Raw genomic sequence first — 27,023 nt, 5'->3', positions numbered from 1 at the left:
GGGTTAGGAAGGATAGAGAAATGAGACAGACATTATTACCCTATATACATGTATGATTACACCACAAGTGTGACTATGCACCATGTACAGCCAGAGGAATGAGAGGTTGTGCTCCATTTGTGTACAATGTGTCAAAATGCATCCTAGTGTCATGTATAACTAATTAAAACAAATTTTTTTAAAATAAAATATATATATATTCTGTCTCCATTCAGTTTGGTCAGTGGTTTAAGATTATTTTAAATTTTATAAATCACCATTTTTTTCTGCCATCACATGAAGGTAAATTAAGTCAATAATTGTTGGGGGCCCCAGCAAACTTCCAGCTGCCAGCTGATGATTGGCTCACAGCGGCCCCAGCAACTTCTAGCTGCCAACTGATTGGCTCCTCTGCGGTGATGCTCATTGGGCTGTTTCCCTGCCCTTTCAGACCACGGAGCTGCTCATTGGGGGACTTTTTTGGCTCCGCCCACGCGACCCAGCCAATCGGCCTCAAGAGCAGGAGGAGTGGGGGAGGTGGAGAGGCTTGTGGAAAGCCGGTGGTGGCAGTTGGGCTCTGAAGGTTTTTCCTGAGGAGCTGTTTTGCTTGGCGTATGTGGTTCTAAAAATAAAGTTCATTTCTTTTGACAAGTGGCTCCTGAATTGTGCCCAGCCAGACTGCTGCAAATAATTGTGAATGTTATACCATCCACATGAAAATGAAAGATAACAAAGTAGTTCTACATGTCAAGACAATGAGATTATTTCATAAGTATACAATCTGGGTACTCTCTTTTTCCCACACAGATTTCCCATTATAATTTCATTTTGATAGAAACAGCAATGATCAAAATGATCAAAAGTGCTGACTTCCCACCCAAGCCCCATCACTTGTGTGACCTTAGCCAAGACAGTTAAACTCTCTAGGTTTTACCTTCTGTAAAACAGAAACATTAATATTTATGTTGCCTGAAACATCTCAGAGAATAAATCCAGTCAAGCCTCAGTATGCACTGGGGATTGGTGCCAGGACATCTCATGAATAATAAAATCTCCAGATGGTCAAGTCCTTTTTACAGTATGTGTACAGTACATGTGCAATTATTTTTCAAATATTTTTTATACATGATCGGTTGAGTCCATGGATACAGAACCTGCAGACATAATGGGATGACTATATAAGGAGTCATTGAGCATAAGTGTGAAAACTGCAGGTTATGAAATACTTAGTAATTTTAAGGTCTCAGTATTCATAAAGGGAAATATTTATTCAGAGTCAGGCCCTAGGCCTGACAAACAGTAGACATCTAAATATAGCCATATCCATCCCCTGCCCTCGTAGAGCTTAAGAGGTTTTGTTGTTGTTGTTGTTGTTGTTTTTCCTGAGGATTTAACCCAGGGGTGATTTAGCACTGAGCCACAACTCAGCCCTTTTTATTTTTTATTTGAGACAGGATCTCACTAAGTTGCTTAGGGCCTCAATAAATTGCTAAGGCTGACCTTGATCTTTAGGCTTCCTAAATAACTGGGATTACAAGTATGTGCCACCATGCTCAGCTATGAAGTTTAGAGTCTAATAGAGAATATACAGTTAAAAGAAAATAAAATGTGTAAACTTATTTAAATGAGTGCAAAGTAGTATGAAAAAAAGGGCAAAGGCTATGGGAGAAAAATAATAGATATCTATGTTAGACTAGGTAGCTTGAGAAGGATCTTTGAGAAGCAATATTTGTTCTAATATTTGAAGGATAAATAAGTTCATCACATGAAAAATGTCGCCAAGAGGAATTACCTAAACAAAGAAAAGTATATTCCAAAGTCCTGAGGCAGCCAAGACCTAGACACATTCAAAACCCTTCAGTTAGGATTTAGAGTGGGACAAGATGAAATTGGAGAAATAGGCAAGACTAAACCAAGCAGGCTCTTATTAAGAAATTTAGGTTTTATTCCAAGTGCATGGGAATCCTTGGAAAAGTTCTAGTCAGAGATGTAACATCTGTTTGAAAAGAAAGTGTGAGTTAATTTCACAGAGAGGTAATCAGATTTAGCTGATAGCACAAGCAAATATACAATTAATTACAAAAACACATGACTAAGCTAGGCTTGTTGGTGCACACCTGTATCCCAGTTTTTCAGAAGGCTGAGGCAGGAAAATCGCTTGAGATTAGGAGTTTGAGGCCAGCCTGAGCAATATAGCAAGACCCTGTCTTTGGGTGTGGGTTATGGATCCATGAATTCATCAAAGATCTGTTTCTCTAGACAGCAACCACCTTACCATGTAAGCTGGATAGAATTAGTTGTAAGTAACTACTTGAAAAATAAAACAAAAATTGATCAAAATCATCCATAATAAAAAGCAAACAGCTAAAAGGATCATAGGTCCCTAGGATTAATCAGAAAGCAATCTTTCACATTATTTTGTCTGGCTTCTTGATGTTACTGTATAGAATTGTTCAACTATAACAAGAACCATCCCCAGGACACAAGTGTCTATGGCAGAGAAGCCCAGTGGATAATATGTCTCAGTATTTTATAAACTGTAGGATTATAATAAATTATTTGACCTCTCTAAGCCTATTTTCTCATCTGTAAAATCCTGCTTAGGGCCTGGCATAACTTAGATGTTCTGTACATGTATATTAAATGAATTTTAAGAGCTCTCTCTTCAGGCTCATGTTTTTTTCTTATTCTTCTCTTTTCTCCCTTTCCCTCCCTTCTATTTCCAAATTGTATGGCAGTTATTAATGAGGTTTGAATCTCTAGGAAGGTTCATGTTAAAGTGAAAATAAGGTGATTTCATTTCTTCATCAACAGGAGTCTTTTTACCTATTTAATCCCTTGGCTTTTTTCCAGGTCTAGCTTACACATCACTTAAAGACATAAATCCTCTTCCAGAAAAGCTAAGCCCACATAACTAACTATAGTTTTGTTTTTCACAGAACCTAATAATGTTGGACAGTTAGGTGTTCATTAAATAATGTCCCTATAAAAACTATACTTTCAAAACTCAAAAGCATGTTTGGATCAGTTTTGTTTTGTTTTTGTTGTTGTTGTCTTTTTTTTTTTTTTTTTTTTTTTTTTTGGTGCTGGGGCTCAAACCCAGGGCCTTGTGCTTGCAAGGCAAGCACTGTACCAACTGAGCTATATCCCCAGCCCCTGGTCAGTTTTTAAATCAAATTAAATATTAAATCTTTCAAAGTAACAATAGGAAAATTAGAAAAGCAGAGTTAAAACTCTAGGAGCTTCTGCCTATGACAAACAGAAGATATTACATTATGTAACTTTTAAGTTCATACAACACTGGCTATGCCAAACCAAAAGCATCTGGTTTTAATGCTGTTGCCTTGGACCTCTGTTTACTGATTTCCTTTCTATATTGCTGGTTTGCACAAATATTTTTATGGCCCTCCATGGTGATAATGTGGAAATACACAGTAAGATATAAAATACTACCCAGCTAGTGAGTATGACTTGATCATGATTTTATACTAATGGCACTGAAGTGCCATTCCATTTCTCATTTTTCCCACTATGCAAGAAGAGCTAGCCAAGAAGCAATGGGTTACAGCTGAGTTTTGAGTTGTATAAATTCTTTTAAGGGCTAGGGACACAGTTTAGTGGTAGAGTGCTTGTCTAGCATGCAGGAGGCCCTGGGTTTGATCCTTAGTACCACCTAAATAAATAAATTCCTTTTAAGATTTTCACTAAGAAAAGATTTGTCTTCATTACAACTTGTAGCTCTGACTGTCCATGGAGTCTGGAGCTTTCCCCATGATCAAGGTCCATGGACTGATGCAGCATATTTGCGGGTTTTCATGGCAGACCAAACTTTAATTACAAATCCAAATTCCAAATTCCGAAATTCCTTCAGACCTAGTCTTCTGGACTTGTTTTTTGAATTCAGAGAAACATGACTTAGTAATGGAAAGAAGTAGTCAACCAATTAGAGTTCATAAGGCTCTGATGTTTGCCATAATAATGTGAGCCAAAGGCTTTTAATAATCTGTTTTCATAATTGAACATACAGTAGAAAAGAGAGCACTGATTCCTGGAATTTGGGACTCTATTATCTGAAGAAGTTGGAATCCGATTTTCTCTTGTGTTGGATAGCAAAAGGGAAATGGGGATGAGGCCTATTAAAGTGATAAAAGCTATACAAAAATACAATTCTATATTAAAATCTATTAACTGAGCTAAAATAGTCTCTCATTCTGAGATGCGAAGGAAACAATCAAATCCAAGCTTCTAAAGTTTCAGGCTCCAGTTCTACCGGCTATTTTCATTTCCATTTCAACTAGTCCCTTTCCCAAGGGAATACCAATACCAATGTCCTTTTACCTTGCTATTATGGTTTGGATGTGAGGTGTCCCCCAAAAGCTCCATGTGTGAGACAATGCAAAAAGGTTCAGAGGAGAAATGATTGGGTTATGAGAGCCTCAACCCAATCAGTGAATTAATCCTTGATAGGGATTAACTGTTTAGTAACTGAAGGTAGTAGAGTGTGGCTGGAAGAGGTGGGAATTGGGGTGTGGCACTGAGGTATATATTTGTATCTGACGCGTGTCTCTCTCTCAATCTCTCTCTCTCTCTCTCTCTCTCTCTCTCTCTCTCTCTCTCTCTCTCTCTCTCTCCTTTCTGATCATCATGTGAGCTGCTTCCCTCTGCCACACTCTTCTGCCATGATGTTCAGCCTCACCTTGAGCCCCAAGGAATGCAGCCTGCTGTCTGTGGATTGAGACCTCTGAAACTATGAGCCCCCAAATAAACTGTTCCTCCTCTTCAAATGTTCTGGTTGGGTCTTATAGTTACTGCAGTGAAACAGCTGACTAAAACACTTGCTTTCTGTAATAAAACCTCTATACACCTTATTGCCTTGACTAATCTCCTCTGAGTAAACTCCTTAAATGGGATGCCTAAAACTGTGCACAATGTTGTAGATGTCTAATCACAACAGAGGGTAAGGGAACATTCAGTGCCACTAACTGCAGTAATTAAAAAGAGAAAGCATTCCAAGTACTTTTCACAATATTTTGTGGTAATATACTGTCATATTTGTTAAGACTGATGACAAGCCATTAAAAGCACCACTGTGAAAGAAGACTCTAAAACGTCTAGAAAAAACAGAGGAAGCATGCACTTTTTAAAATTGCTGTTACCATAACAGTAGGTAGTGGGTCCTAACCTCAAGTCACTGTTTTGTTTTGGGTTTTTTGTTTGTTTATTTGTTTGTTTGTTTGTTTGTTTTTGTACCAGAGACTGAATCCAGGGCTGTTTAACCACTGAGCCACATTCCCTGCTCTTTTTTATTTAGAGACAGGGTCTCACGAAGTTCTTAGGAGCTCACTAAGTTGCTGAGGCTGGCTTTGAACTTGTGAACCTCCTGCCTCAGCCTCCAGAGCCACGGGGATTATAGGAAGGCACACCACCCTTGGCTAATTCAGTGCTCTAATAATCAACAGGGTTTTGAATTCTGATGTCCATTGCTTATCATTTTTCAGCTTGAAGCTACAAATTTAGTTATATGTTTCTTTAATTTCTTTAATCCATTTTAAAGCCTAGAGATCATCACAATTATCTCAATCTACTCTCTCTGGTATTCATTCTATATCTGGCCAAAAGAAAAGAGGAAAGGAGGTAAGTCATCAAAGAATAAGTATTTGCAATGTATAGTAAATGAAATATATATATATATAAAACATTCATAGATTAAGGGAGTGTGGTAAAGGAAGAGTAAGAAATGAAACTATATGGGTAAAAGTTTTTACACTTTATGTGAAGGGATAATAATAATAATAATACAAAATGTATAGGTAAAAATCCAATAAATAAATTAAAATAGAGCTGAGTGTGGTGATGCACACCTATAACCACAGAAGGCTGAGGCAGGAGACTCACAAGTTCCAGGACAGCATAGACAACATAGTGAGACCCTATTGCAAAATAAAATTTCAAAAAGGGCTAAAGCTGTAGCTCACTGGTTGAATGCTTGCCTAGCAGGCCTAAGCCCCTGAGTTCAACATCTGGGACTACAAAAAATAATAACTAAAATAAATATCTAAAAAAATCTAATAAACCAAAATAAGTCAGGAAAAGAAGAACAGCAGCGGGGACAACAGATAAAAGACACATATCTGGGCTGAGGGTGTAGCTGAGTGATAGTGTACTTGCTTAGCATGCAAGAGACCCTAGGATCAGGTCCTCAGCATCACACATACACACACATACACACACACACACAGACCATATTTCCAACAACTATATCAATAATTCCACTAATGGACCAAAACACTTGACTAAAAGGCAGAAGTTGTTAGAATAAAAGCAAGATCCAGTGTGAAGAGCAGCGATCTAAATCATGGCCTATGTGACTCTTGTGGCTCTGTTTGTGCTGGGAGCTGCCTGTGCAAGGTACAGGTCAAGATGCCTCAGTTGCTATGGTAACACCAGCAATGGGTAGCTACATGCAAGGCTAGGCTTTAAATTCAGCACCTTCTCCCATGGATAGAGGATGCTGAGTAAAACAAGATGACCCTAATGCCTTGCCAGTCCTGTGTCCTTCAGGTTGCTTGCTTTGCTGAAACTTTCCCACAAATAACCTTTTAATAATGAAACATATAAAACAAACTTGCTGAGCTAGCTCTGGAGACAGTCAAGCCTCACCAGGACTTGGCTACCCACCTGGCCCCAGCTTTTTCTTCCTATGTGTGTCTGTCTATCTTTTTTTTTCATCCCTTCATCACCCCTCTGGTTACTGAATGAACCACCTAGGCATAAGGCCTCAGCAACCCAGTTATATGCTCTCTATAAGAGATGTACTTTGAATATAAAGACAGTTTAAAAGTTAATGAATGAGAGCCAAGTGGTGGCTGTAATCCCAGATACTCACAAGGATGAGAAAGTTCTAGACCAAAAAGACAAAGTTCTAGGCCAGCCAGAACAAATTAGGGTGACCCTGTCTCAAAATAAAGAAAGGTGATCGCATGCTTGCCTAGCATGCACAAGGCTCTAGGTTCAATCCCTTGTACTGTGAACAACAACAACAACAAGTTAATGAGTGAGTTGAAAAAAATATACTATAAAAACAGTAAGAGCCGAATGCAGTGGCATATGCCTATAATCCCAGCAACTCAAGAGGCTGAAGCAGGAGGATCACAAGTTCAAAGCAGCCTCAGCAACTTAGCAAGGACCTAAACAACTTAGTGAGACCCTGTTTCAAAATAAAAAATAAAAAGGGTTAGGGATGTAGTCCATTGGTTAAGCACCCTGGGCTCAATCCCTGGTACCAAAAAAACAAAACAAAAAAAGAAAAATAAAAACTAGTAAGTTTAGAAGAAAGGAGTGTCATATTTGATTATAAAATAGACTTTAAGACAAAAAGTATTACCATACATAAAGAGGAATGTTTTATTATGAGAGCCAATTCACCAAGAAGACACAACAATAAATCCTTCAAACACATCTTTCTGTTCCTTCAGTCCTAAAACATTCTTCTTCTCTTCACCTGTATAACTTATTAATAATTTAATAATTTATAATTTCTATAGTGTGACCTTCCCCTGCTTACTGTCCTTAGTTAAAGCTCCTTCCTCTATGCATCCATAATATTTTGTACTTGATTCTAACACAGTGTACATGTAATTACTTTTTTCTAAGTCACTTTATGAATACAGAACATATGTTTAAAAAGTGTACAAAATAAGTGTACATCTCAATTATCATAAGGTTAAACTCCACAAAACAACTTCCCAGAATAAAAAACAGGATTGACATGAGCCCTCACCCCTGCCCTTTCTCAATCACTACCTTCTCCTTCTTCCCCCAAAGTACCAAATATCTTTAATTTTATGATTTTTTTTATAATTTAAAATCTAACCATTTACCCCTAAAAGTTTTTTTTCGCACTTTTTAAAAATGAAATAGACCATATGTCTTTTTCAAACCTGGACTACTAGTTTGTTTCATATAAGGTTTATAATGTGGTAACTATAGATCACTTATTTTAACTTAAGTGTCGTATTTCATTGTATAAATATGCCATAATGTACAATAACCAATTGGTTGTTTCCATTTGTAACTACTACAAAAAATTCTGTATTGATTGTTTCTGCACATGATTTTTCACATATACACATTCTATTGAGTGAACTGATGGGTCATAAGATATACCTATCTTTTAACTTTAATAATAGGAAACTTTTCCAGCATAATAGTATCAACATAAATGCTCAGTTTTAGAATATTAGAATGCCCATCCATCATTCCACATAGCCAGCATTTGGGATTATAAATTATTTGTCCTAATGAAAATATAACTGTGTCCTCTTGTGGTTTCAATTTGCATTTCCCTAATGACAACTGAGGTTGAACACACTTTTATATGTTTATTAGACCCTTGGACATCCTCTTTTTGGAGTGCCCATACACTCTCTGGCTTGTTTTTCCACTAGGTATCTATCCCATTCTAATTAATTTGTAGGAGTTTTCCATATATTTTAGATTTAAGCACTTTCCTGATAATGTTTGATTATATAAATATTAAGTAAATGGTTATATACTTTATACCACATTGGAGCTTCCTCTCTCTCTCTCTCTCTCTCTCTCTCCCCCCCCCCTCTCTCCACCCCCTCTCATCTCATCTTCCCTTCTCAGTGTGGTGCTGGGGATCAAACCTAGGGTTCTACACATGCTAGACAAGTGCTCTATCACTGAACCACATACCCCAAAACATTCTTTCCTTCTCTTTTGATGAACAGAAATTTTTAATTTTTTTTAGTTGTAATTGGACACAATACCTTTATTTTATTTATTTATTTTTATGTGGTGCTGAGGATCGAACCCAGGCCCTTGCACATCGAGGCGAGCGCTCTGCTGCTGAGCCACAACCCTAGTCCAGAAGTTTTTAATTTTTAATGTAGCCAAATTTACCAACCTTTTTCCTTTACAATATGAACCACTGGTGGCCTGTTTAAGAAATCTTTCCCTATCCAAAGTCAAGATGGTAGTCTTCTATAATATCTAGAAATTTTATGCTTTAGCCTCTCACATTTAGATTTATACTGTAATGGTTAATTTGAATTGTCAATTTGGTTGGATTAAGAGATGGTGAAGATAGGCTTCTGGATGTGTCAGTAAGGGTGTGTCTAGGAATGACTGCCATGTGGGATAGTGAACTGAAGTAGAGACCTAAGAGTAGACAGCACCATCCAATAGGATGGTGGTTCAAATAGAACAAAAGTTGGAAGAACAAGGAAGCAGCAGTAGATGCAAGTTCAATTCTTCTTTAATGGGTTTTCCTGATTGTGGCTGTTATTGTCTGAGGATATCAGACTCTAACTCCTTCACTCTTCTAAAGCGGACTCTGCCAGTGATTCTCCAGGGAGTTTCCAGAAGCCTTCAATCTAGGGCTAGGGTAGCATGGTTGATCCCTCTTGTTTTGAGGCTTCAGCCTCTTGGACGGCACAGCTACTGGTTCTTCCAGCTCTCCAGCCTACAGATGGCCATTGTGGACTATCCAGCTTCTGGTTGTAAGCCAATCTAATAAATCCCCTTTTTTTTTGTAATCATACTTCCTGTTGATTCTGTTCCTCTAGAGAACCCTGACTAATACATATACTGATATAGAATTGATTTTTGTGTATGGTATCAGGTCAGAGGAAAGTCTAATTTATTCCCAGGTGTGCAATTTCTTCAGCATTATTTATTAAAAATACTGTCTGTCACTGCACTGTTATACCCTCCTGTCACAAATCTGTCATGGTTTTCTTTATATTTTGTTCCATTGCTCTATTTGTAAATTCTTGCACTGATATATGCTAGGGGTTTTTTTTTTGTTGTTTTTCTTTTCAGTATATGTGCTGTTTTAATTAGTGCGGCTGTATAATAATTCTAAAAATTTTTTTAAAAAATCCTTCTGCTTGTTCTTCTTCAATACTGTTGACTATTTTTACTCCTTAGCATTACTTTTTTCTTTCTTTTTTTTTCACCCCCCTTGATACTGAGGATTGAACCCAGAGGTGCTTTGCCACTGAGATACATCACCAGACCTTTTTATTTATTTATTTATTTATTTATTTATTGAGACAGGTTCTCACTAAGTATTTAGGTCCCCACTACCTTGTTGAGGCTGGTCTTGAACTGGTGACCCTCTTGCTTTAGCCTTCTGAGTTGCTGGGATTATAGGCATCTGTCAACATGCCCAACTCTGGCCTTAGCATATCTATATAAATTTTAGGATCACTTTATCAAGTTTCTAAAAAATAAGATGAAATAATATAAAACCCAGTGAGGATTATAATTGAGATTGAAAGAAATCTATAGATGATTTGGGAAGAATTGATATCTTTTTAATGTTGAGTCTTCCAACCTATAAACATAAAGATTTTTGTTTCAATTAACAAGGGCACTGTGCCACTGAGATACATAGCCAGCCCTTTTTAATTTTTATTTTGAGAAAAGATCTTGCTTAGTTGCTGAGACTGACCTTGAACTTGCAATCCTCCTGCCTTAACCTCCCAAGTTGCTGGGATTACAGATGTGTGCCACTACACCCAACTCCCAAGATATAATCTTTAAATTCCCTAAAAATTGCTTGACACCCTCTCAGATTTTGTATTTGCCAGGTAATTTTTGTATTTGTCCAGGTAATCCTTACCTGTACTTCAGCTTGCCGTTCTTTTTTGACATTACTCAGCTGTTTTTGAAGGGATTTTATCTGTTTTCTTCCTTTTTCCTCCCTAGAAGAAATAGAACATTTTGGGTTTAGGGCAGGGCTTCTCAAACTGTACTATGTACTAGGATCAATAGGACATTAAAAGCAGAATCTGTAAGTTCCTCCAGAGAGTCTTACTCAGTAGTCCTGAGATGAGGCCTTGGAATTTGCATCCCTAAGGAGTCCAGGCAATGCTACTGGTGCTAGTCCATGGAGCACACTTCTTTTTTTAAAAAATATTTTTTTAGTTGTCAATAGACTTTTTAAAAAAATTTATATATGGTGTTGAGAGTCAAACCCAGTGCCTCACAACATGCTAGACAATCGCTCTCCACTGAGCTACAACCCTAGCCATGGAGCACACTTTTGTAACATTTTTTAAAAAGACTATTTTTTTTCATAAATTTGTAGATTTTCTGGCTTATCAGTGCTGTATTTAAAATAGTTTCTGCTGAAAAAAAATTAAAAAGAGGAGGAAAACGAAGAGACAATAGAGGATCTCTTCTATTCTGAATACTTTAATTATATATTCTTATCTCAAAATAACCTTAGGAGATAGTCTAACATTATTCCTATCTTTCCTGTGGTAGACACAACAATGCACCTTGCAGACCTCCAACTATAGGGAGTTTATGTGATCAGGTCCCAGCTTTTTTTGGTTCCTAGGGTTGAACCCAGGGGTATTTAACCACTGAGCTCTGAAATTCTTCATTGTCTATATTCTAGAGTCACTTCCCATAGAAAGGTGCTAAACCATTTACTGAGTGTGGCAGGGATACCAGGGCAGGCCCTTTCCAGAGAGCCAGGACTTCTCTAATGGTTGACTTTGCTCAAATACTCCTTGATGACCTTGCCAAACCACCTTTTGACAGCCCAAGGATCTTTCCCATGCAAATTTTCCTCTCCTTCTCTTGGGGTCAGTCTTGCATTAGATCTGAAGGTTCCCCAACCCCCATTTCTCTCACACAGGTGTTTCCCCTGATAATATCTTTGCTTGGATAATCCCATCTTTACCTCTATTTCTCAGGTCACCTGAACTAACACCCTTTCCATGGTCACAAAAACATTAATTAGCAGACATGGTTTAAACTAGGTCCTGTTAAACACCAAACCTGAGAATGAGACAGGAGGATTGCAAATTCAAGGTCAGCTTGAGAAATTTAGTGAGGCCCTAGTAACTTAGAGAGCTCAAAATAAAAAATAAAAGTTCTGGGGATGTAGCTCAAAGTAAAGTATCCCTGGATTCAATCCTCAGTATAAATAAATAAACAAAAGAATAAAAAAAAATTATCACTAAACTGCATCTAGGTAAATATTTTTATTCAAGATTTTTTTTGGGGGGATGGGTACTGGGAGAAAACCCAGGAGTGCTCTTCCATTGAGCTATATATCTCTATGCCTTTCTTTTTTTTTTTTTTTTTTGGTTCCTGGGGTTGAACCCAGGGGTGTTTAACCACTGAGCCAACTCTTTTTTAATATGTTATTTAGAGACAGGGTCTTGCTGAGTTGCTTGGGGCCTTACTAAATTGCTGCTTTGAACTCTGATCCTCCTGGCTCAGCCTCCTGAGCCATTGGGATTACAGGCATGTGCCACCACACCCGGCTCCCCAGCACCCCCCCTTTTTTTTTTTGTAATTTTTTTTTTTAGTTGAACACAGACAAAATACTTTTGTTTTACTTATTATTTTATGTGGTATTGAGGATCAAACCTAGTGCCTCACTTTGAAAGGAAAACACTCTACCACTGAGCCACAACCCCAGCCCCTCCCCAGCCCTTTTTAGTAAAATTATTATATTTTATTTAGTGACAGTGTTTTGCTTAAATGCCCAGGCCAGCCTTGACTTTACCATCTTCCTGCCTCAGACTCCTGGGTCACTGGGATTACAGGTATGCACCATGCACACAACTTTTATTCAAGAAATTTTAGAAAGCATATACCTAACTAGAGTCTTGAGATTGTCATTGTCAAAACAAACTGTATATTAGGTATTTCCCACTTACAGATCAGAAGAAACACATATGAGATATGCATAATAGTTTATCTCTACTATTAAATCAACCTCCCAAGGTCAGATTCCTTCATACATACAAATAAATGTCATTTATAGGAGGCTATAAAAGTAATATATGACCATTTTAGAAAACCTAGAAAATGAAAAAAGAAAAGAAAAATTATCCCTAACCCCATTATCTAGGGTAAACTCTGGTTAAAATTTTATGACATTCCTTGCAGTCAAGGTACACTATAAGTTTCGTCTTCCAGAACTGAGGCTATATTATTTATCCTATTTTTTCACTTAGCATAATTATGTGCACTTTCTCTTTTCAATTAATTGAACATGTGTATTTATTTCTGTTCCCCCTTGAAATAATACTGAAATAAAAAGAAAGGAATAATAAATGATATAAACATACAAAGAGATCGTAAGAAAACAATGCAGATAAAAGAAAATTAACAAGATTATGGAAGATATAAAGCAAAAAAGAAAACAATGAAATATAAATGTGTACAGAATGAGAAATCAAGAAGAAAACTGAATTAACCTGCAGACCTCAGGAAAGCTTAGCACATAGAAGCACCAGGCATCTTTGAAGGCAGGTAGAGCTTGAGTTCCTTCCCAAGTCCTTGTGGTCATAACTGCCTTTCTTCATCTTGAACATGATGTGGGTTTTTTTTTTTTGTTTTTTTTTGTTTGTTTGTTTGTTTTTTGCTAGTTTTTGCTTTGTCTCTTGCAAGGGTTGAACCAGAAATTTGGGCAGTGGATGCAGTAGGAGGTGGAGAAGAAGGTCATGCTCAAAAGAGGGAAACAGCCAGGCATGGTGGCATGCTGGTGGATTCCAGCAGCTTTGAAGGCTGAGGCAGGAAGATTGAAAGCAACTAGAGATATGAAAAATTGTGCTCTATATGTGTAATATGAATTGTAATACATTCCACTGTCATATATAAATTTTAAAAATTAATAAAAAAAAGAAGAAGAAATAAATAAGGGCTGGCGATACGGTTCAGTGGTTAGGCATCCCTAGGTTCAATCCCCAGTACTCAAAAGAAAAATAAATTAAAAATAAATAAAATTAGGGAAACAATAAAATTCTACTTACTGTATAGTGAGTTTCCCCAATCTCCTTCCCTGGCCAGCTCCCAAACACATGGTAGTCAGAGATCAAATACAGTGAATAACCATTACTTTTTCTCTGCTTCTTGACCCACCAGGGGAAAAGATCTATAGATTCACCCAGCCCATTATATAAGGAATTACTGTTTACATGTATAGAACATCCAATCAGCTTCTCAGTGCTTCACTCTTAAATACAAAGGGACCAAGTATTTATAAAAAATTACTCTAACATTAAAGACAGAGTCTAAAACAAACTTGAGGAGAAAAGCAATTTAGAGAAAAGACAGACAATACAAGGAAGATAAAACTTAAAAAAAAATAATAAGACAAGGAGCTGGGGGTTCGGTGGTAGGATGTTTGTCTTAGCATGCATGAGGACCTGGGTTAATCCCCAGCAACAAAGGATGCTATGAAAAAAATGAAAGACTTAAAGAGAATAAGAAAGAGTTCTTGAATTACACATGTTAGCATGAAATCTTTAAAAATAAAAAAAAGGATAGGAAAATCAAGTTAAGTAAATCTGAGATTAAACAAAACCCATACTGATGGTCAATGAACAAAAAGGATAAACTTATTTTACTTGTTTATTACCCAATCTGATATACTGTTATAGCAACACAAAATGGACTCAGATAGGGTCATAGGGCAACTCTCTGCTCAACTTTTCTGTAAATCTAAAATTGCTCTAACAATAAAGTCTAATAACTTAAAAGAAGCATTTCCTAAATACAACTTACTTAGTACTATCAAAGAACAAAATTTCAACAAATTTAGTTTAAAGATCTAATTAGTTTTCATTAGTAATTCATGAATTGCGCAGCATCCCATCTGTGAAACAGAAAGGCATTCCAATGAGCTGAGCAGAGGAGGTAGGTTTTATTTATTCACTTAGCATTTGTTAGTATTTAATGAACCTCCAGAGCTCTGTGTGGCTTCAAGCCACCAAGACACAGGTACCCCCAACACCCTTAATCATCTCCTCAGTTCTTCTGTTGATGAATTTGGCCTTCACCATGTCAGGCTGCTTTGGGAATTTTCCCTTCCTCCAAAATGAGGTAGGTTTTAGGCAGAAAAGTACTGAAGAAGCAGAAACAGTAGGGGCGGGGCGGAAGCAGATTATCATTTAAAGTTACTTTTCTTACAGGGTTAAAGCAGAGGAAATTTTTTTTTTTTTAATCATGCCAACGCCTGTTCTTAAAACATAAAAATCCCCTGTAATTGGTTTCTGTGAATTTGCTAGTTTTTGGAAAATTGGACTGTTTTAAAATACAGTTTAATCATGTGGCATCTAGTGAAAGCACTCCATTCTGGTTTGGTATGATCTGTTGGGAGTAGTACAGGAACTCAGTCCTAATCAGCGACCTCCCATAAATTTTATTGGACTTAACAGTACCTACTTTATGCTCAGCTTCCTGACACAAGATAGGAACAGTCCTTGTGTGGATTGCCAGTAATAAATGTTAAGTCTATAATAGCAGTTATTATTGTTATTAGGCAACTACTATGTGCTAGCAACTATCTTTTACATGTATTAATTAGTCTAGTGTTCATAATAACTCCAATATAGCTGGGGATGTAGATTGCTTACCATGTGTGAGGCCTTGGGTTCAATCTCTAGTACCACAAAACAAAACCAAAATAAAATTTAATAATTCTAGTGCAGAGTTTATTAGCAATATTAAGGAAAGAAAGAAAAGGGAAAACAATTCCACCTATCCAGACAAGATAACCACTTTTTTAATTCTAAGTACAGTCACCCCTTCATATCTGTGAGTTCCACATCCATGGATTCAACCAACCATGGACCAAACATATTTGAGGCCAGGTATGGTAGTATAGATCTATAATCCTAATAACTTGGGAAGCTGGGGCAGAAGGATCACAAGTTCAAGGCCAGCCTCAGCAATTTATTGAGACCTTGTGTCAAAATAAAAAATAAAAAGGTCTGGGGATGTAACTCAGTGGTAAAATGCCCCTGGGTTCAATCCTCAGTACCAAATGGGGGGTGCAATAGTGAGTATGTACAAACTTTTTTTGTCTTTATTCCCTAAATAATATAATAACTAGGTATATAACATTTATTTTATATTAGTTCTAATAAGTAATTTAGAGATGATCAAAATACATGAGAGAATGTGCATTGGACAGTTTTGGTATGTACTTGGAGTCCTGGAAGCGAGCCCTTGTAGATACTGAGGTATATGGACTCAGAGAATTTTATTATACTCCCAAAGAACTTAAATGTATTGATTCTCTTTTTCTTTTTTCTTTTCTTTTTTTTTTTTTTTTTTTTTGGAGATGGATGCTAGGAATTGAGCCAAAGGCATCAACACATGCTAAATATGTGCTCTACATATTACACCCCCAGCCTTATGTGGAATATTCTTAAAACATAAAAATCTTTGGTACAAGTTGAAAGTTTCTTTAAAAGAAAACTTCTCTTGGTATGCAATTTTTTGTTTGTTTCCTGGTGCTTGGGATAAAACCCACGGCTGTGCACATGTTAGTCAACTGCTCTATCATGGAGCTATACCATAGCCCCAGCATGAACTTGTTATTAATCAAAGATTTTTCATTGAACTCAGTCTCAGGCACAGTACACACTCAGGTACAGTGACACATATTTGTGATTTCAGTGGATCGGGAGGCTGAAACAAGAGAATTTCAAGTTTGAGGCCAGCCTGGGCAATTTAGTAAGACCCTGTCTGAAATTAAAAAGTAAGTGGCTGAAGATGTAGCTCAGTTGTAGAAACCCCTGGATTTAATAAAAATAAAGGGTTGAGAATGCAGTTTGGTGGTGGAGCACTCCCAGTTTCCATCACAAAAGAGAGAGAGAGAGAGAGAGAGAGAGAGAGACATATTACTATAGAAGGAAGAACAACCTTGATTTATCATAGATTCAGATAATTAAGGCCCGCAAAAAATCTGAGTTATTGACTCAGATTAGCTAGGAATAGAACCCAAATTTCTCACTTTCAGTTACTCAGTTATATCTTCCCTGGAAAGGAAATACTTGGTTTGTTTTAAAGTGGGGTTTGGTGGACACATCTGCAGTCCCAGCTATTCAGGAGGATGAGGCAAGACTACTACTTGAACCCAGGCATTTGAGACCAGGCTATCTGCACAACATAGCAAAAGCCCATATAAAAATTTTAAAAATAAAATCAAAGCAAAGAAACATAACATTACTTTACCTGGCAATGATATCATAGAAATGCATTTTTTTTTCCCTTTCTTTGTTCAAGGTTTGCAGGAGAGTTGTGAAAGTGCCTGAATCTTGTAACTCCTGCATGGTATTTTCAATCACATCACTGAAAAACATCCTGTAAAGAGAAACAGAAAAAAGTTAATCAGATATATTTCCTTACCTTCACAAAGGGCTGTAGAAATCAAGTTTAAAGCCAGAAAGAACATCCTAAATTGGGATTATCCCAGGAATGTGATAATAGTTTAGCACTAGAGAGTTTATTAATAGAATACACCAGATTACTAAAGACTAAAGGAGAAAAATCATAAAATCATCTCAATAGTTGTAGAAAAGGCATCTAGCAAAATTCAATACCCACTCATGATTTTAAAAGAAACACAAAAACAATAAACTCAGGAGGGTACAGTGGTGAATGCCTGTAATCCCAGTTACTCAGTAGGCTTCAACAGGAGGATTCCAAGTTTAAAGTCAGCCTGTGAAATGTAGCAAGACCCTATCTCAAAATAAATAAAAAGAGGGGGGGTTATGGGTCAGTGGTAGAGTGTTCGCCTACCACATGCGAGGCCCTGGGTTCAATCCTCAGCATCATAAATAAATAAATAAATAGATAAAGGTATTGTGTCTAACTACAACTAAAAAATGAATATTTTTAAAATAAATAAATAAATAAATAATCTGGGTATGTAGCTAAGAGACTGAACTCTTGGGTTCAGTCACTAGTATAGCAAATAAAACAAAAACAAGAAACTCCACAAATTGTAAACAAATGATAACTTCCTTAACTTGAAAATCTTTCCAACAACAAATGTTGAATCAACTGTATGATACCATATGCATAACATTTTAAACATGTGAAACTACTTGTATTGTTTAAAGAAAACACATGCATACTAAACTGTCATAACATGCTAGAAATAATAAACATGAAAAAGTAGGAGGACTGAGATTGGAAGTTTTTATTGCACCTAAAATATGTTTCTTAAAAAAAACCAAAGCAAGGACTGGGATTGTTGCTCAGTGCAACTTGCCTAACATGTGTGAGGCCCTGGGTTGAATCCCCAGCACCACATAAAACTAAATAAACAAAATAAAGGCATTGTGTCCATCTACAACTAGAAATATTTTTTTAAAAAAATACCAAAGCAAACATGCTAAAATGTTAACATTTAGTGATTCCATACATAAGACTTATTATTTCATACTTTACACTTTTCTGTATGCTTAAAATATTTCAAAATTTTGAAAAAGTTAATTTAATTTTTTTTAAAGAGCTAATTAAACCCTCACACTTTAGAGATGAGTAAATCTAGGTTCAGGAAGCTTAGGTGACTTGTCCAAGGTCACATAACTAGCTTGAAAAAGATACAGCACCATATAACTTAAGTTTCTAGTCTCCTAGTTCCCCGCTGTTTATAATATTCTTCTAAGTGGGAATTTTTTTTTAATTATTAGTTGTTCAAAACATTACAAAGCTCTTGACATATCATATTTCATACATTTGATTCAAGTGGATTATGAACTCCCATTTTTACCCCGTATACAGATTGCAGAATCACATAGATTACACATCCACGTTTTTACATACTGCCATACTAGTGTCTGTTGTATTCTGCTGCCCTTCCTATCCTTTACTATCCCCCCTCCCCTCCCCGCCTCTTCCCTCCCATCTTCTCTCTCTACCCCATCTCCTTTAATTCATTTCTCTCTCTTGTTTTTTTTCCCTTTCCCCTCACTTCCTCTTATATGTAATTTTGTATAACAATGGGGGTCTCCTTCCATTTCCATGCAATTTCCCTTCTCTCTCCCTTTCCCTCCCAAAATGGGAATTTTTAAAACTGCTATTAGGGCTGCTGTAGCTCAGTTATAGAGCACTTGCCTAGCAAATGGGCACTGGGTTCAATTCCCAGTACTTTAAAAAGAGAAAGAGAGAAATAAAAACTCCTATTTATTGTTTTCATACTGAGTTGGCTGGAACTATACTTACTACTTTATTAACAATAGTTCACACAAAAAAATTCAATTGCTACATTAATAAAAAATTATTCCCAGTACTACATGCCCCCCAAAAGAAAAAACTATACAGAAGAAACTAAAACATAAGAATCTGAGCAATAAGAACTTATCTCTTATGTAAGATAAAACAATTAAAAATTCTTAATTTGATATGATAAAATTATAAGGCATAAAAACACTAGAACAAGGAAAGTACATAGAAACTTGCTACAAATTCCCATTTGAAATTCATAAACTACTGTAGTTTTCATGCCTTTAATATTTGATTTTCACTTTGATTCTAGATAACAGGTAGAGATGTACATTTCATGATTACATATCACTCTAGGTTTCATAATTGAAATTCTTAAGGAATATATATCTAAGACAAGTCCCCTAAAAATAATCTGAGACTGGTATTTTTCATCTCTCAGGAAAATATATGAACCATCACACTAAGAATGAAAAGAACATTAACCAGATTGGGTAGTTCATAAGCAGAATACCTTTCTGTCATATGTGCAAATCTGGGCCAGACTGATTTTTAGCAAGAATCCTTAGCTTATTTAGATCTAATATAGAAGTTGGAAAAATTTTTCTGCAACAGGAAAAAGAATAAATATTTTTGGCTTTGTTGGCCATAGATCTCTTTTACAACTAGTCAACTTGTGGATTATAGCATGGAAGCAGCCCTTAACACTGCAAACAAATAGGAAATGTTGTATCCCAATAAAACTTCTTAAAAACATACTTCCAAGCTGAATTTAGTTAGTGACTTTGGGTAAATTCAATAAGCTTTCATTTACCAATAGTCTTTTACCATACAACGACAACAACAACAATAACAACAAAAACTGATTAATAATAGAAATTGAGACTACTTTTTAAGAAATCCTCGCTATTCCTGAGGATTTCTTAAAAGTAGTCTCAATTTGTGGTAGTCTCAATTTGTGGTGCATACAGTATCACACACCTGTAATCCCAGAGGCTTGGGAGACTAAGGCAGGAGGATCAAGAGTTCAAAGTCAACCATAGGCTCTAAGCAAAGATCTAAGCAATTTAGCAAGGGGCTGGGGATGTGACCCAGTGGTTGAACGCCCCTGGATTCAATCCCTGGTGCCAAAAAAAGAAAGAAAGAAAGAAATCCTCAGGATTAAAACATGATTTCTAGGATTTGCCCACTTTGATAATGGCTATTTCTTATTAATAGATAAAGCATCACAGTAGCTACCAATCTGTACTAGACACTAGGCTAACACCTTTTTTTTTTTGGTGGGGGGTTAGAGGGGATTGAATCCAGCTGTCCTTAACAACTAAGCCACATCCTCAGCCATTTTTGTACTTTATTTTGAGGCAGAATCTTGCTAAGTTGCTTAGTGCCTCACTAAATTGCTGAAAATGGCTTTGAATTCACGACCCTCCTACCTCAGCCTCCTGAGTCACTGAGATTACAGGCAAGCACCACCAAACTTGGCCAAAGGCCTTATTTTTAATCCTTATATTAATGTTGTAAGGTTGCTACCATTATCCTTTTGGGGGGTTCTGGGCATGGACCCCAGGGCCTTGCATATGCTAAGCATGTACTCTATCACTGAGCAATACCCCCAGCCCTACTATCATTTTTAAAAATTGGATACAAAGGCTCAATAATTTGCCCAACATAATACAATCACATGCTTTCAACTGTACTACTCTGTTTCCAGGCAGTCTTCAGACAATCCTATTATCAGCAATCACTTCAAATATAATGACAAATTCTAATGCAACATAGCAGTCAACCAGCCTTGTACCCATTCTCTCATCTATGTATAAATGCATCATTACATTTCCAAATATGTTCTCCTTACCTATCAATCTGAATTTTCTTCATTATCTCTGTAGACATTATGGACTGCATTGTAGGTTGTTTAAAGACAAGATCCTGCATTCTGTTAAACTCCATGGAAAATTGACCTCCTTGCGGTATTTCTGGCAATGTGGGTTTTTCTTTAGTTGAGACTGGAGTAGATATTTTGTTTGTAGAGACCAGCAGAGATTTTTCTAGGCTACTGATATTCTAACAAAATATGAGGTTAAGAAAGATTTTTTTTAAATGAAGAGACAATGCTCTAAGACGACCTGCCTCTGTCTATATATATATATATTTTCTAACCTCATTTTCTCCCACTTGTATGCTATCCTCCAAAAAAAATGTTCCCTCTTCTTTAGTCACATCAAGTCCACATATCCTGCTGTTTTGTATCTTCCTGCTTTCACACAGTATTTGCTGTCATTCCCCACTTACCACCTGGTAAACCACAAGACTCTAATAAAGGTAAAGTTTGGGCCTGGCATGGTGGCGCATACCTGTAATCCCAGTGGCTCCAGAGGCTGAGGCAGGAGGATCTCAAGTTCAAAGCCAGCCTCAACAAAAGCAAGGTACTAAGCAACTCAGTGAGACCTTGTCTTTAAAAAAAATACAAAACAGGGCTAGGGATGTGGCTCAGTGGCCGAATGCCTGCTGAATTTAATCCCTGGTATCCAAAAAAACGGTAAAGTTTGGGGCTGAAGGTGTAGCTCAGTGGACTTGCATTCCCTTACTGTGTGCAAGGCCCTGAATTCAATCTCCCGCATAGACACACACAAAGTTCTTTGTGAAATATGGACTCAGTGAAATGCAGTTGGTCAAGCAGGGATTGAAACTCTGAAACTGTGATCCAAAAATACACTTCCTCCTATAAGTTGTTCTTGTCAGATATTTTGGTCATAGAGACGAAAAGCTGACTAACAGTCATGTACAAAAAAGATAAACTAATTTATTTTTCAAACCCAAAATCAAATACTAAGGGGATATAGGAACAGCATGTATCTTTTAATTAATGATTTTTACTTAATCTGTGGCTAAAAGCTTGAGCTATTGAAGTGACCACAAATTTAAACTCTAAACCCGACTTTTCTTTTCTGGCTATATCCCTTACTAAACCATGTTGACCTAATTAAATAGGTAACTATTTCACATCTCTGTGCCTTCATTTCCCACTGGTAAATCAATGATTAATATTTTATATTTTGCCTTATGAGGAAAAGATAAAATGTAATGCTCAGGAGGATTCATTTTTCTGATTTCCCCAACCATTATTTCTCTATTTTTATGCTTGAGCATCTGGAAAAGGACGCAAATATGTCACATGGCCCAATTTACTGATGACTTTTTAGAAGGAGAATTTAAACTAGCTAAATATTCTAGTCCATTCACTATATACATACATATATTTATTTATATTTACATATTTATATATTTTTTGGTACTGGGAATTGAACTTAAGCACTAAGCCACATTTTCAACCCTTTTTTAAATATTTAATTTTGAGACAGAGTCTCGCTAATTGCCTAGGGCCTTACTCAGTTGCTGAGGCTGGCTTTGAACTTGGAATCCTCCTGCCTCAACCTTTCCTCAGCTGCTGGGATTATAAGTGTGTGCCACCCTGCCTGGCACTAAAAAGTATGTTATGTAGTACACACTATGTACAAGGTGGGGATATTAGAACTTGGTTTTGCCTGGCTTAGGACTACCTGGTGAACTGCCATAGATGAAAGTGAGGTAGACTGTGAATTTATTGTTATTCAACAAATTCTGACATTGAGAAAAGACACTAACATGTTTAGTCTATGTTGGTGACATAGCTCACTTATGACAATAGTATAAACTATATTTATACTACTATAAAATCACAAGGAGGGTTTTTGTTAAGTCAGAAAATTTTGGAGGTGAAAGATCACTATCATAAAACAGAACAAAAGTTTCATTCTTTTTTTTATACCTTTATTTTATGTATTTATTCTTATGTGGTGCTGAGGATCGAACCCAGGGCCTTGCACATGCTAAGTGAGGACACTATCACTGAGCCACAACCCCAGCCCCAAAAAGTTTCACTCTTACATTTACTGGAGTGGTGATCTCTGCTGAACACTATCAATTTAAGTTTTTCATACTCTCTTGGGTTTCTATGACAGCAAATTACTCTTTTTAAAGACTGAGAGTAAGTACAATTAATAAGACCTCATTTATTAACTGAATATTTTCCCATTATACTTTTAATTTTTACTGAAAAAGACAATAGGAAAAAAATTAGCCTTTTCTGGATTCTTTGTTAACTACATTAAGGACTACATTCTTGTTTTATAGGCATTAAAAGATTTAGTTCTTGGCCTCTGATTTATTTGCTCCTTATAAGTTGATAAAGAAATTAATTTATATTATGAAATTCCTGTAATACTGATGTTTGCTTATTTGTTTATTTATTTATTTACTTGCTTGCTTACTTATGGTAGTGCTGGGGATCAAACTCAAGGCCTTACTCATGATAGGTAAGCACTCTACTACTGAGTTAAATCCCTAGCCCATTAATGTTATTTTAAAACTATCTCAAACCAGGCATGGTGGTACACACCTCTAATCCCAGTTATTGGGGAGGCTAGGCAGGAGGATCTGCAAGTTTGAGGCCAGCCTGGGCAATTTAGTGAAACCCTGTTTCAAAAAAAAAAAAAAAAAACATAACAAAGGGCTAGGAGTATAGCTCAATGGTAGAGTGTTCACTTAGCATGTACAAAACCTTGTGTTCAACTCCCAGTAGTACCAAAAATACAACAAAGTAACAACAACAACAACAAAAATAAAAACAAAGTAACAACAACAAAACCACCTTCAAATTCATAGAATTTTAGAATTGGAAGGGATATATGGATCATTTAAAATTCCATTATAATTTGCAAATTAGAAAACTAAGACCAAGAAAGTGAAATTGATTGCTTATTGTTTACAACTACACCCAAAGGTTTCCTGACACAAAATCTGGTGTCCTATTAAAATCTTACATAAAGTTTTAAATGTTAATCAAGTTTTAAGATCCCAGACTATACTACTACTAATAATAACAATAATAAAAAAGACATTTAAAAAATATTATGGGAAATTAAAGGGAAATTTAATTTTCTTTTATTAATATGGACTTCTTTCTTTTAGACCTGGAAAGCACTTTACCCTCTAACCTATGTAGCAATTTCATTTGTTATAAGATCAGAAGAATATATTTTGTGCAAATCATATGTCTAAAGAAGAAACCTATGTAACTGAGGTTTACAAGAGTTTAAAAATTTGTAAAGACCTTTCTCACTACCAAGTTAAGCTTTTTGATACCTCAGTGGTCCTCAGGAGTCCAAAAAGTCATTGGAAATATAATGACTGAAACATGGCCAGATACCCACAAAAGCAGGATACAAGATAGCCAGCAATTACAACAAGGTCATTTTTTTTTATATTGAGGATTGAACCCAGGGGTACTTTATGACTGAGTCACACCCCCAGCCCTTTTTATTTATTTATTTTTGAGACAGATACTCACTTAAGGCCTCATTAAGTTGCTAAGCCTGGCTTTGAACTTGTGATCCTCCTGCCTCAACCTTCCAAATCACTGGGATACAGACACATGCCATCACACCTAGCCTAAAGGTGTCTGTCTGCTGGTTGCTTTGGCCTCTTGAATAGCTGGGATTAAGGCATGTGCCACCATGCAGCCTACAAAATCATTTAGATTAAAACAATATTGAGAGTCCAGTTGAATTTCCTCCCTCTGTTAGCTTTTAGCCACTGAGAAATACAAGATAGGTAGGAGAATTTAGTAATTTAATCTCCTCGGAATACATACAGTTGTTTGATCTCCTCAATATATATAAAGCTATCCCTCAGCACTTACAGTGAATTGATTTTAGGACCCCTGTGGCTGCTCAAGGCCTTGTATAAAATGGCATAGAATTTGCATATAACCTATCTATATCCTCTCATACCTTTTTTCCTCTCTAGATTACTTAAAATAACTAACACAATGTAAAATAATTGTTACACTGTATTGTTAGGGAACAATCACAAGGAAAAAAATCTGAACTTATTTACTACAGACACAATGTTTTTCTGAATATTTTTGCTCAGAGGTTGAATCCATGGGTGCAGAACCTGAATATATGGAAGGCTGACTGTTCTATATTTACAGTGACTTAACCATACACCTTTTGAAATAATACCAATATATTGGAAAGAGATATTCTGCCTCATCATGTACCTTGAGCTATGACAATTTTATTCCATCAATTGAGAATACATGTCTCAGATAATTATGATAGCCCTTTATCTGAGATAAAGATGTTCCCCAAGTTAAATTTACTATAAATGATAAAAAGAAAAGAGAGCAAAATTAAATAATGGAGAGTTTAATTACCATGCTAGTGCTTTGTTTTCTTTCATAGTGAACTGGCATGATATAGTTTAGAATAGAAAGTTGGTCAAGGGTATCCTCCAGAACTGCAGAGAGTCTCAGCACCTCTAGAAGGGAAAGTGGCTCTCTGATTTCTGGGATGACTTCTATATCTACTACATTAGTTGATTCTTCCTCTTCTTCTTCTTCTACAGCACTAGGTGGTTGGCCTGTCACCAACACAGTTACCTCAGGATTCCAAACTTTTGGAGAAAGAGGTAAGTCTTCCGGACTATCTCTTTAAAAAGAATAAAGAAAAAAGAAGTTAATGACCAATGTCTAAATATTATTTAGATTCAAAAGCATAGGCAGCATGTAGATCTGCTCCTGTGAAGTTTTTATTGTCATATAACTTAGATTTTTTTTTAAAGTAGGCATTTACTTGGGATTTTGCTAAATACCTTCCACTTTGATGAAACAAGGACAAAAAATATTGTTTAATAAAGACATACAGCCCATGCTATTTGGCTATGCTTAACCAATTTAAATTTGAGACAAAATCAGCTTTATTTTCAAACATCATCTTTAAATTCTAACCAAAATTTTCTCATGATTAGAGAAAAACAGAATGTGGTAAACAGCCTCCAAAGTGGCCCAAATAGTTCTCACTTTCTGGCATTTATAGCCTTGCATAGTTTCCCTGACAGTGAGTAGAACTAACCTATGTGGCAAAAAGGATATTGTGAAAATGACAAGAGTGTGACTTCCAAAGTTAGGTGATAGAAGACATTACAGTTTCTACCTTACTCTCTCATATCTCTTCTCTGAGGGAAATGAGTTGCTGTGTCATGAGGACACTTGATCAGCCTTGTGCAGACATGCATGAGAGTGAGAACTAAAGGCCTCTTGCCATCAGAAGCATCAACTTGACAGCCAAGGCACCATCTTGGAAGTGGATCCTCTAGTCCACACCACTAAGTTTTTAAGTAACTGCAGGCCCTAGTGCACTTCAACTTTATGAGAGACCCAAAACAGGACCATCCCTCCAAGCTGTTACCAAACTCTTGACCCACAGATACTATGTAAAATAATAAATGTTTACATTTTTATTTTTTAATTTTTTTTTTTTGAGAGAGAGAGAGAGAGAGAGAGAGAGAGAGAGAGAGAGAGAGAGAGAGAGAGAGAGAGAATTTCAATATTTATTTTTCAGTTTTCGGCGGACCACAACATCTTTGTTTGTATATGGTGATGGGGATCGAATCCAGGCAAGCGTGCTACCGCTTGAGCCACATCCCCAGCCCATGTTTACATTTTTAAATCACTAAGTTTTAGGGCAATTTGTTAAACAGCAATAGATAAAGAGTACATAAAAAATTACCATAAAGCATAACTAAAAACATACACACATATACAATGAATTAGAATTTTGAACATACTCTTCCATTCTTCTTTAGTTTTGTTATCCTCCACAATGTAGTTAATAATCTCACAAAAAGGCAGTCAACTAGAATGAGAAGGAAACATTGAGATTAGTTTAAGGGAGTGCTGAATGATGTTTCAGTTATTTATATTCCCTTTAAAAGAAAATTTAAAAATTATAAGAGCTGTGGTTTATCCTCTCACTTTGCTTAGTAGAGCAGTCCTGGTATAAAAGAAATACTGATATTATGGGATACAGGTCTAACAAGTAGTCAGCTTAATTATTATTCTACAAAACCTGAAGATATATGCACTCCTTTTCTTCTCCTCTTCCTGTTCTTCTCCTTTTTGCAGTACTTAGTACTACCACTAA

The 27,023-nt window shown here is 36.3% G+C and overlaps 1 protein-coding gene across 4 annotated transcripts in view; it reads right to left on the bottom strand.

The window, feature by feature from the left end:
• Drc9 (dynein regulatory complex subunit 9) overlaps positions 1-27,023 on the bottom strand; it is a 44,682-nt gene that overhangs the window by 14,795 nt on the left and 2,864 nt on the right. For all 4 annotated transcript variants that reach the window (XM_078043965.1, XM_040270253.2, XM_040270254.2 and 1 more), the window contains 5 exons: positions 26,668-26,735; positions 25,256-25,529; positions 20,852-21,060; positions 16,999-17,127; positions 10,631-10,712 (listed from right to left, as the gene is read on the bottom strand). In XM_078043965.1, the coding sequence (XP_077900091.1) occupies positions 10,631-10,712; positions 16,999-17,127; positions 20,852-21,060; positions 25,256-25,529; positions 26,668-26,675 (702 nt within the window). In that variant the 5' untranslated portion in view covers positions 26,676-26,735. The remainder of the gene's footprint in view (positions 1-10,630; positions 10,713-16,998; positions 17,128-20,851; positions 21,061-25,255; positions 25,530-26,667; positions 26,736-27,023) is intronic.

Source organism: Ictidomys tridecemlineatus, chromosome 3, assembly GCF_052094955.1.
Source record: "Ictidomys tridecemlineatus isolate mIctTri1 chromosome 3, mIctTri1.hap1, whole genome shotgun sequence".
Taxonomy (NCBI): domain Eukaryota; kingdom Metazoa; phylum Chordata; class Mammalia; order Rodentia; family Sciuridae; genus Ictidomys; species Ictidomys tridecemlineatus.
The sequence above is the reverse complement of the archived record's forward strand: the minus strand, read 5'-3'. Positions and strand labels throughout refer to the sequence as shown.